This window comes from Photinus pyralis, unplaced genomic scaffold (assembly GCF_008802855.1).
Source record: "Photinus pyralis isolate 1611_PpyrPB1 unplaced genomic scaffold, Ppyr1.3 Ppyr1.4_LG3a, whole genome shotgun sequence".
In the NCBI taxonomy this organism is placed as follows: Eukaryota; Metazoa; Arthropoda; class Insecta; order Coleoptera; family Lampyridae; genus Photinus; species Photinus pyralis.
This window is the reverse complement of record NW_022170509.1, coordinates 9,685,253-9,696,944: the sequence shown is the minus strand read 5'-3', so window position 1 is coordinate 9,696,944 and position 11,692 is coordinate 9,685,253. Positions and strand designations below refer to the sequence as shown.

Here is an 11,692-nt window from a genome sequence, read left to right as displayed (position 1 = left end):
AAAATGCTGGGGGATCCCGATATTGCATTCCCTAAGTAAGATGTTATTTTTTAAGTGGCATTGCTTTACGATGGAATACTGACTTTTATCTATTTGAGACATAATATGTAGAGATGAGTTTATCAACACTTAAACGAAATTGAAGAAGTTAAAATTGTATAGAAAAAAACATCATTCGGATTTATCCACAATCATCGATTTTATCCAAAGCCAGTTAAAGGAATCTGGTCAATTATGTGGATATCATTGGATTCATCATAGATGTATACAGAATGGATTTTTTGTGGCACAGGCTACAATTAGAGTAATTTTACAAGAATTGGATCCAGAAGGCCTAGAATACAGAAAACGTAATAGACTACGCAGACGAAAATATTCGATAAAGGGCCCTAATCATGTATGACATATGGATGCATAATTATGACAAACTAAAACCTTATGGAATAGCGATTAGCGGGTGCATTGATGGTTTTTCGAGACCAATAATATGGCTGAGGGCAGGCAGGACTGCAAGTAATCCAAATGTTATTGGAGGTTATTAATCGATGCCGTTCATGAAATTGGTGGATGCCCTAGAAGAGTACGAGCTTTATTTATGAAACAAGTCAAAACCAACGTATTGAAGCAAGAGCTGAAAGAAAATAATTGCTTTTTCGGCTAAGCACTGGACAAAGCCTTAATACAGTTTAGCTTTCTAAGAATTGTACAGGTAAGTGTTTCTATAACGGGCGATCACAAATGAGTTGCATTTGGAAGTTCTAGTTACGTACGATTTCTCATATAAAAAAAATTCCAAAGGTGACTCGCAGCAACTCATTTTTGATCGGATAGTATAGAGGGTGTTACGTGTCCAACGTGTTTCGTTTGGGAGCCACCCCCAAAGAAGTGGTGAAATTTGGATTTCTTCTTTAATTTCTTTCTCAGCAACCATAAGAGTTACAAAGATGGGTGGCACGTCTTTGAATAGGTTTTCGGATATACCCTATCCGATTTTGAAATCTTTTTTTCAAAATTCCTACCACGAAAGGACGAAATATTGTAGTGAATATTCTAGATACAGATAAACATAAAAGGCGCTATAAAAGATTAGTCACCGACAATAAGAAACGAAAGCGAATGTGGCGCATTCTTTGCGGGAAATACGATGTGCTTTGTGTTTTGTTGGAGAATATTCCGTTAACCGCACAAAATTTCTTATTTCCCAATCCACTTAAAATGTTGCGGGATCCCACAAATACCGGGATCCCGCGGGATTAACATATCACGATGCAACTTCCAGAATCGAAATTTTGCTGCGGGATTGCTTTCCCTAATCTTACTAAATCATCGGGAGCGTTGCTGGGTGCATCAAATAAATCTACGTTATTCATTTCGATTTTCCACAAACACCGCAGCACATTAAACTCGCTACTCACTCTGCAATATCCAACATTTACATAAGTGTTGACTTTGTGACAATACCTAATATGTTTTTTCCAATATATTACATTTTTTCGCAATATTTTTAAGTTTTTCCCAATACATTCAATTTCAGTAGCGGTAGTTGATTTCAGAACGGAGTATGTAAAGTTGCCTATTAGGATGCACATTTTCTACCAGTATAAAACAAGCGGGCCCTTTATGCGGGATATTACCTAAGTATATACCACCAGATTGCTGATGCCGTTAGTGAATGATAAAGGCACACATAGGTAATGAAGCCAATACATAGCTACAGACATAGAGGAAATACAATCTGGTCAATCTCTATGCTACAGCTATTGCCGGGATGCTTGATGTATTGTGGGCTGCCTATCATCAACACTTAATTTCGCGCTCTCGATGCAAGTGGTTTTTCCAAGATAACTTGTCTATAAATGAAGTTGGAACAATTTCCAAAATTTCGTAATGTTAATATCTAGGCAATAATGCCAGGAAATTCTTTTTTTTATTTCAAAATATGTCACGCTAACCCGAAGTTATTATCTAGCTAAAGCATTCACCTTTCACAGGAATATTCTGCTCTTCTTTATTTCATCGAGATATTGTAAATCAAAATCAAGCGTTTTCGGGCGCAAAGAAAAAGGTGTAGTAAACGGCTCAAGCAAGGGATTTTGAAATATTGGCGAATGAACCCACCTGGGCACAAAGGTAACACAGATTGTGTAGTACTGTGCACCAGTTACGATAGTATAGAAACATGTGGTATTCTGATGGGAAGAATGAAACAAATCACATTCAATTTTACCGAAACAGAGGGAGACGTTGGTTGAACTTGAATAGTTTTATCACAACGAATGAGGAAGAAATATTCGTTTACCAAGATCATCTGATTAAAATGGCAGTTCATCGGTCAATTATCAGATGATCATATCGGAAGCAACAGCAATTGCCTGGACCCCTAGGTACAATGGCAAGGGATATTTCAAACCATGTGTCTAGGAAGACAGGTTTTCATCTGCAACCTAGAAAGAAATTACGAATTACCTCAAAAACTCCACATTTAATACTACTAATCATTTACAAACTTAAAAAATTGTATCTTCAGTTATGGTGGTGCTTTAGTTTCAACCCGTAAACCATGAATCACTTTTATTTGCTTATCAAGTGCCTCATACACTGCTTTGTGCTGCTTTACGATCGGCACACCCTTAAATGAGCTGCATTCAATGTAGACTGTGTACATTGCTCCACAACCACCAGAAACATCCTTAACTGTTATTTCATTAGCGGTGGGAAATCGTTGTTTCAATATGTTTCGTAACAATTCCTCTGATGTATCGTTTCCTGCGTTTTCGCCCCCATGTGCATGCTTGACAAAGTCCTAAAAGTCAAAATGTTACTGCTACCTTTTAGCACTCAGTTTGAAGGATATACATATTTGATACTTAAAGCTTTTCGATACGTTTTTGTTATGGAGTTTGTTACAGATCTTAAAAAATTGTTCATTTTTGAACTGTTTATAACCTAGAAACTGTCATTGGCTATTAAATGGGCCGCGTTCATATATTGCGAACAAACCGCGTTCAACCAAGTAGGTGAGCAAGTGATTTTCTGAAGTATCATTGGTCATTAATAAGCGGGCGAGTGTTCTTTAAATTCAGGTAAGGGTGAAAGAATTTTAGCGCACGAAAAGAAAGAAATATTTAATTATTTACTTTCTTTCCCATCTTCCAACAAGACTTCTTAACATAAATACATAGGTATCTACTATATTTACATGTTATGTAATTGCATTCGAGATACATGGGTCACTTCAATATCTTTTATTTGACGAAGAATTTGGCAAATCTAATTTTATATGTGACATTACAATCCATCCGATCGCGAATGAAATTACTTCCGGTTTAATCGGAAATGGATGCAACTTTTGTTTTTCAAATGCAATGCCTATCTTTTTAAGATATTTGAAAAGAGCAATCAATGTCCTGTACGATAACATAAAATATGCATATCGTTGATATACCTACACAAAAATTCGTGATTCAATATTTAGAAAACTTATGAAATTATACCGTGTACTGTCAGGATACGCGGTGTCTATTTGTGTCACACGGGTAGATCGTATCGCGCAAAAGTAAACCTTCAAAACGAAACATTGAACAAGTTTCAATATGCTATCGGTTAGATTGTAATGTCTCATAGAAAATTATATTTCATAACTTCTTCGTATCTCACCAAATAAAAGAGATATTAAGATGAACATCTTATCTTGAACGCACTGTATATTTTGTTAATATAGGAGATATGTTGATGGCTGATGCTCTGTGAATATTGTTGTTATAGTTTTATGTTATTTTGTTGTGTACTTGTTTTTTCTACTATGCGATCCAAAAAAGGAATTTATTTCTACCAACCGCAGTCGTGCTCCCCGACCCCTTATCGTGATCGGTTATAATTTCTCATATTTCAAGACCAGAGTATCCGAGGAGAGTACTCACAAAGGCAAAATAAAGGAATCGTATAGACGAGACATATCATATCTATTGATGAGGGCGAAACGAATATCTCGAAAACGAATTGTCGGAAGAGAGTATACTCGTAAAGTGTGGGAGGAAGCAGACGCCAAATCTTTTAATACACTTGCTGAATGCGGCAAAATCACCGAACGCTTCCCTAACGCTTTTTAACGAAATCTTACGATTTTTTACGATTGATTTTAACGAATTGCGTCCATTGCCATCTGTGATCACTGACGTAGAACTACAGTTCATTTCTTGGTCGCTTACTGTATCATTTTTTAAATATTAAATGTTTCGTAAACCAAAAAATACTTACTCTTTGCGTAAACTTTGAAAAGTATCTGCCTATCATTAAGGCATGAATAACGAAAAAATACTTCAATTGGGATCCAGTATCAACATCAAACGAACCGATGGTGAGTTTTTTACGTTTTTAATTATGTGTGTAAGTATCGGGTTTTATACCTACGGCGATATTTTGTCATAGTAGACTTATCAATATCAATTTGTTATTGACCCATTGTCATTTATCATCCTGCTACTTTTTTTTAACGGATTAGATTATTGTACTATACGATTATTAAAGCCATATCAACATCGCGCACTTAATATGGAGCACATTGCAAATAATGTGCCTGTTAAAAATTGCAACGAGCGTTCGAACTCACTTTTTCAGATGCCTTATTAGCGCATTTCCAAATAAAAAAATGCGCTATTGTGGCCACTTTGTCCGTCCGTCCGTCCGCTCGTTTTGAGACGCTACTAGTTCTTTATCTTAAGAGCTATTGTTCTACTTTTTCCGATATTTGGTTCGTTATGGTGTCGAGGCTTGCACCAAGGAAGGAATTTTTTCTGCGTTTATTGCGAAAAAAGTTATTGTAAAAAAAACCAACAAGCCGTTTTTTACATGTTCCATAATTTTACACTTTTGCCGTTTATTAACGATCCTAGAGATCATTTATAATTTTGTATTGTTGTCTGTCGTCTGTCTGTTGGTCTGTCCGTCTGTTCCTTTGCTTGTCTGTCCCTCTATCTGTCCGTGTGAACGATAACTTTGTTTAGAAATGTCCGATCGCTTTTACATCTCCGTTAGTTATGAACTGAATTGCATGAAATTCAATATGGGCATAGCCTTAGGCATATAATACGCAATGCCAAAAATTGAGTCGAATCGATTCAAAATTCACAGTGCCCGTTTCACATCTTGACCATTTATAAACCAAATTGCAAACTTTTTTCTTACAATAAAAATAAATGAAAATCTAACGCCAATTTAAAAATTTGGTTTTGCGCATGTACAGTGCCAACTTTTTTATTTATGGAAGCATTTAAATGAAATTTGATACATAGGCGCTTGGAATAAAGGAAAATCTAGCGCCAGTTTCAAAATTTTATTTTGCGCATGCGCAGTGCCAACTTTTTTATCTATGGAAGCATTTAAGTGAAATTTGATACTTATAGGCGCTTGGAACAAAGGAAAATCTAACATTAGTTTCAAAATTTAGGTTTGCGCATGCGCAGTTCCAACTTTCTTATTTAGAAAAGCATTGAAATGAAAATTTTCTTATAAACTGAAATTGAAGTAGCACGTCAAAAATGGGAAATGAATGCAAGTGGAAATGCGCTTTATGTAAATCGTTTACGATTACTTTTTAACTTGGAATTGAATTTAAATCTAATTTCTTACTCATAAGGTTCACAGTTTAAAATATATGTATTTACAAGAAAGTGCGTACAACCTCTGACCCATTAATCAAATTATCTACCGGTTTTAATCGTTTTACATGAAGCTAATAGGTGCAATTAATAGAAAAAGAATAGTGGGGTGGGGATGCATGATCTTCCGCCTTCCTACGTGCCGCGTACATTATATGGGGCGGCTGGAACCTCATCAATCGCACCGATGTACGTAAATATAAGTTTTACTGCATTTCCCATTTTCCAAACTTGCCCAAAGTTTTCACACCTTTCAGGATCATAATAGAATATTCGTACAAAATTTCAGCCAAATCGGTCTGCTCCTTACACAGTAATACGTAATTCAAGAAATATCGACTTTATTGTAAAAAAAAGGCATTTCCCATTTTCGAATCGTGTTTATGGTTCCCGAACCCCAAGAAGTCGGTTTCGGTTCCCGTTTCACCTAAATTAGTGGTCTTGAGCAGGTACCAGACGGCACGTCCGTCGGTATAAGTTCCTTAAAAACTGAGAAACTCCTTCGGGGGTAGAAAGAAAGATTTCTAGAAAAAGATGCTTAGGGCCGAACGGTAAGAGCGGTGGGGTCAACATTTATGTAGGGGATACGCCCAATTTACATTGCTTTCTAACGCATTAAAAAAATGTTATTTTACCCTTCTGTCCGTCGGTCTGGATCCACACTTCTGCAGCTTGACCGCCACTAGAAAGTGATTTAAAAACTTTCTTTTTCAAACTGAAAGCTTAGTGCCTTGAATTTATGTCGAATTCGCATATTTAGCATACTTGGCATTGATAGATCTATATTATCAACAGTTGAACTCTTTCCGCTTGTAACAATTACAACGTATCATGTCTGTTCGATGGAGATACATGGTTTTGAAATGTAGCAAAAAAGTTGGTTCTCTTTCGTTAAATGCCGCCCAATTATGCAATTGAGTAACAAATGCCGAGTATAAAAAATCAAAAAACCACACTAAAAGAAGCAATCTTACGTCGATGATGGCCAAAATTAGGCATTCAATTGGATGTTCTTCAAAAGCTCCTCACGTTCGGATATCTTACTTCTTGTGAATGACGTCACGTTTTTTTGCGCGCGAAATATTGAACATTGCGAAAACTTCATTTTTGGTCCGAATTTCGTCGCACTGTAGTGGCATTAGTTTTTATCCGATTTTCATCAACAAGGGCTCATCTCAAAGGAAATTTTATGTACTTTAATTTATTACGGAAGTTTTTTCGCCAAAAAACCGATACCAAATGAGTTTTGTAGAAAAACCGCCGATTTGCCGCCATTTTTTCTAACATGGCGGCTCCCGCGTCAGGCGGATTTTTGTGCAAATGTCAAATTCGGATTCAGCGATCCAAAAAACATAAACCTTGCATCTTATGGTTCTTTGTCTCAGAAATTTGCAAGGTGGACCCCTGTTTTGAGCTCTAGGGCCTGGACTATATGACTGACATGAAAGTAACAATTCATTTTTTACAGGACGCGTCCATACGGCTTGTGTGTCTCGTATTGACTATGATCTCAAAAGCGCAACAGTGGAGTGGTTCGAGAATGGTGAAACGAAAGGAAAAGAAGTTGATATGGATGCGATAGAATCTTTAAATCCTGACATTGCACTACGTAGGCCATGTGATCTACAGCCCAGCTCGTCTAATTCTCAAGTAAAAATGAGCCCGCTGCAACGGGTAGGTATAGGTACTTTACAGATAATTAACTTTCAAAGGCTTTTGTGTTTGCTGTATCTATTTAGTGCCTGGTACGGGTTATTGTGCTTTACCGATCAACTCCTCATAATGAGCGACACACTCTAAATTAACTAGTGCAATTTTTCAATTTGTGCTGCTAAATATCGGGATTCGTGTGCTTCTTCAGAAGATGAAACTAGTGCTGCAATGGCGCAATCGGGTCGTTGTACTTAGTTATAAACTTGATGAGAGTAGCAATGATTTTAATAGTAACCATCTTTCACCACACGCTACTTTATCGGTATTTTTATATTTTCATTCACAACACAATTTGATATATATATATAATATAATATAATGCGTTCTTTTCCCTTAGAATCCAACTAAAGCTTCTTTCGCCACTATTACTAATAAAACTACCAGCGGTACAGCAATAAGTGCTGCTCAGTTCAGACACAGACAAACCGCCCTTGTTCATACCAACGGCCACTCACAGGCGTTAGCTGCAACTGCAAATGATACGAGTCGTCAATCTCCGGTAACAATTGCAACGATTTTTAATATATGGAATTCAATGTTGTTTTATGTGCAGAATCCATCAAAATGTAGTGTAGTAAAAGAGATAGAGAAATTGAAAAAAAATCGAGAGGAGAGGAGACAACGGCAAGCGGAGGAAAAGGCAGAGAAGGACGCTTTCTTACAAATGGCCCCTGGAAATCCCCACTGGGAGTTGCTGAATATGATTTTGTAAGTATGAACATAGTGAAATAGCGCGGATTGTCAATATACAATAATACAGTTTGATCAGTACACCTCTGTTCTTCACTCTATTGTTGTACTGGGTGGCCGAATAAAAATGCAATACGGTTGTATCTTAGAATGTAATCTTCCTCATTCAGTTTAAGATGCCTCGATAGAACATTATTTTCTTCTTGCTCGATATGCCATATAATGTATTATCAAAACAATGAAATGCGATTTTTTGCAGAGATTATCGCCGTGGTCTTGATATAAGACCATTAACGGAAAACGATGCCATTGAAGAACACTCAATTACAGTTTGTGTTCGAAAAAGGCCATTAAATAAAATAGAATTGGCTCGGAAGGAGGTTGATGTAATCACTATACCCTCAAAAAATCAACTTATTGTGCATGAACCCAGAAACAAAGTTGATCTCACGAAGTATTTGGAAAACCAATTGTTCAGATTTGATTACGCCTTCGATGAAACGTGTTCTAACGACATTGTTTATAAGTAAGTTTTTTTGCAATGTACAAATTTGAAACCCATTTTACAACAGATACACTGCTCAACCGTTAATCAAGACAATTTTTGACGGCGGTTTTGCCACATGTTTTGCTTATGGACAGACCGGCTCTGGAAAGACACACACTATGGGAGGGAATTTTAATGGCAAAAATCAAGACTGTCGAAAGGGGATTTATGCGATGGCGGCGGCCGACGTATTTCAACTAGCGAAATCTCCTAAATACAGGCATTTAAATATGGTCGTGTCATCGAGCTTTTTCGAAATCTACTCCGGAAAAGTGTTTGACCTTTTAGACAATAAAACAAAGCTTCGAATATTGGAAGATGGAAAGCAACAGGTGCAAGTCGTTGGTCTTACCGAACAAGTTGTCACGTCCGTACAGGATGTGTTGAAATTAATTCAAAAGGGAAATTCAGCCAGGACCTCTGGACAAACCTCGGCAAACGTCAACTCTTCTCGGTCGCATGCCATCTTTCAAATACTTCTACGAATAAGTAACACTATTCATAAAGTGTATGGAAAGTTTTCGCTTATCGATTTGGCCGGTAATGAGAGGGGTGCTGATACATCGTCCGCCGATAGACAAACCAGTAAGTACAATCAATGAATAAGTAATGAAGTGTTCTTATAAACAATTCTTGCATTTCTTGATCAGCAACACCAGAGTGCTAAATATGTTGATAGGTTTGTTACAAGAGCTGGGTCAAGCGTTCTAAAAAACCGCTCGAGCGACGAGCGCTCTAATTGTCTCAAAAATGCTCGCGAGCATCGAGTTGTTTTTTAAAACGAAACCGTTTGCGAGAAAAGCGCTCGGCAGCGGAAAAAACGCTCGCGAGCAGTGCTTAATCATCCAGCGCTTAAGGGCGGTTAAAAGCGCTCACGAGCGAAGAAAAAACGCTTAGGAGCGGAAAGAGCGCTCGCGAGCGGAAAAAGAGCTCACGAGCGGAAAAACCGCTCGTGGGCAGAAAAAAAGCGCTCGAGCGCCGAGCACATTAAACGCTCGAGTATCGAGCACCAAGCGGCCTCTCCGAAAAGTGCTCGCGAGCAAGCGCTTTTTCAAGCGGAACGCTCGCGAGCAGTATCCAGCTCTGGTTGTTACCATATCCACATTCGGGTTTGTTTTTCTGTCATGGCCATAGGGTTTTACTGTCTATCTGGTATTATATTTGCTTGAAAAGATTGTATTAAATAACAAAAATCAGTAATATAGATCGGACTAAAACGTTTTCCTTTTTGTCCAAATAGTAGTAACAAAAAGAAAAACATTAACTTTATAGTGACGTGTATCACATAACCCATGGTGCAACAAATCTATGTCCTTTTATAGGAATGGAAGGAGCAGAAATAAATAAATCACTCCTCGCCTTAAAAGAGTGCATAAGAGCATTGGGTCGTAAAGGATCCCATTTACCATTCCGAGTTAGTAAACTAACTCAAGTACTGAGAGATTCTTTTGTTGGCTCAAATTCGAAAACGTGCATGATTGCCATGATCTCGCCGGGTGTGTCTTCCTGCGAACATTCGTTAAATACGTTACGGTACGCCGACAGGGTGAAAGAATTGGGCGGCGGTGACCTACAGACTACCTCTTGTGAAGAAGAATTTGATGATGAAGCCTTGGTACAACTTAGATCGCTAAATGTAACTTAAATGTGGTACTTTTGAGATGGTATGACAATTTTTTTTAGGAAAGTGACATGACTCCTGAAATGTTAAAGTTCCATCAAATGATATCAGAAATAAACATCGCCGAAGATACTATGTTGGATGTTCATAAGCAAACGTTAGATAACTTTCTTCCTGTTATAATTGAGCAAGGGAGTAAGTACCTCAAAATGGCTGAGGAAGTTGAGTTTGATCAAGAAGGTACTGTTCACATCGAAGATTTAATAATTGAAATGTTTTTTTAGCATACTGTGCTGTGTGGGAAGAACTGATTAGTAATGCTATGCGTGAACTAACAAGAGCGCGAGAGGCGATCACCAATCTTAGAAGTAAAATGGCAGCCGAAGAACAACTTAGTCGTAAAACCAAAAGAAAATAATGAGAATTTTTTAATGAATCATTGATGTAGTAACACGCTATTATTGTGAAAGTTGCGAATTGTGCATGATAGTGTTTTAATTATAATTATTAATGTAGGTATAAAGCGATTCGCTAAAAATTGTAATAACTTTTATTTTGTAATTGTAGTAGTGTAAAAAATTTTAATGTTTGCCACTATAAGTCAGTGGTAGGTACTTAAAACCGTATCAAAGTATGTATGAAAATAAAAGTTGTGTAAAATGATAAAATAAAAATATTTATTTATTTTATATGGACAATTTTTCCTAATAATTAATCTCTTAAAATGTGGTTCTGAAGGGTTGGTGTTAAACACTTCGATATACACATTATAGTGGGTTACTGCTTCTCCTCTGTAGTCAATTGTATTTCAGTGTTATTGCAATTGGTTAGACCACCAACAATACACACTGCTACATGATCTCCTTGAGTGAAACCAACGATGTATCTATCTAAAGTCGAACTGCGCATGCGCAAATCTAAATTTTGAAACTAATGTTCGATTTTCCTTTGTTCCAAGCGCCAAAGTATCAAATTTCACTTAAATGCTTCCATAGATAAAAAAAGTTGGCACTGCGCATGGGCAAAATAAAATTTTTAAACTGGCGCTAGATTTTCCTTTATTCCAAGCACCTATGTATCAAATTTCATTTAAATGCTTCCATAAATAAAAAAGTTGACACTGCGCACGCGCAAAACCAAATTTTGAAACTGGCGTTAGATTTTCCGTTATTCCAAGTGCCTATATATCACATTTCATTTAAATTCTTCCATAAATAAAAAAGTTGGCACTGCGCATGCGCAAAACCAAATTTTGAAATTGGCGTTAGATTTTCCTTTATCCCAAGTGCCTATGTATCAAATTTCGTTTAAATTCTTCCATAAATAAAAAAGTTGGCACTGCGCATGCGCAAAACCAAATTTTGAAACTGGCGTTAGATTTTCCTTTATTCCAAGTGCCTATGTATCACATTTCATTTAAATTCTTCCATAAATAAAAAAGTTGGCACTGTGCATGCGCAAAAA

The 11,692-nt window shown here is 37.0% G+C and overlaps 1 protein-coding gene across 1 annotated transcript; it reads left to right on the top strand.

Annotated features, from left to right (window-relative positions):
* The first annotated feature begins 4,163 nt into the window (after positions 1–4,163).
* On the top strand, positions 4,164–10,917 carry LOC116165674 (kinesin-like protein KIF2A). Its single transcript, XM_031480319.1, has 9 exons — positions 4,164–4,357; positions 7,126–7,331; positions 7,708–7,869; positions 7,924–8,078; positions 8,320–8,586; positions 8,633–9,192; positions 9,930–10,243; positions 10,291–10,468; positions 10,513–10,917. The coding sequence occupies exons 1-9, from the start codon at positions 4,300–4,302 to the stop codon at positions 10,644–10,646; spliced, it is 2,034 nt and encodes a 677-aa protein (XP_031336179.1). The 5' UTR covers positions 4,164–4,299; the 3' UTR covers positions 10,647–10,917.
* Positions 10,918–11,692: the final 775 nt, after the last annotated feature.

Excerpts from the sequence above, each read along its gene's own strand:
- LOC116165674 (XM_031480319.1), top strand. The coding sequence starts at position 4,300 with ATGAATAACGAAAAAATACTTCAATTGGGATCCAGTATCAACATCAAA. Across the intron at positions 4,358-7,125 it reads CAACATCAAACGAACCGATG|GACGCGTCCATACGGCTTGT; the intron begins GTGAGTTTTTTA and ends CATTTTTTACAG. Across the intron at positions 7,870-7,923 it reads ATACGAGTCGTCAATCTCCG|AATCCATCAAAATGTAGTGT; the intron begins GTAACAATTGCA and ends TTTTATGTGCAG.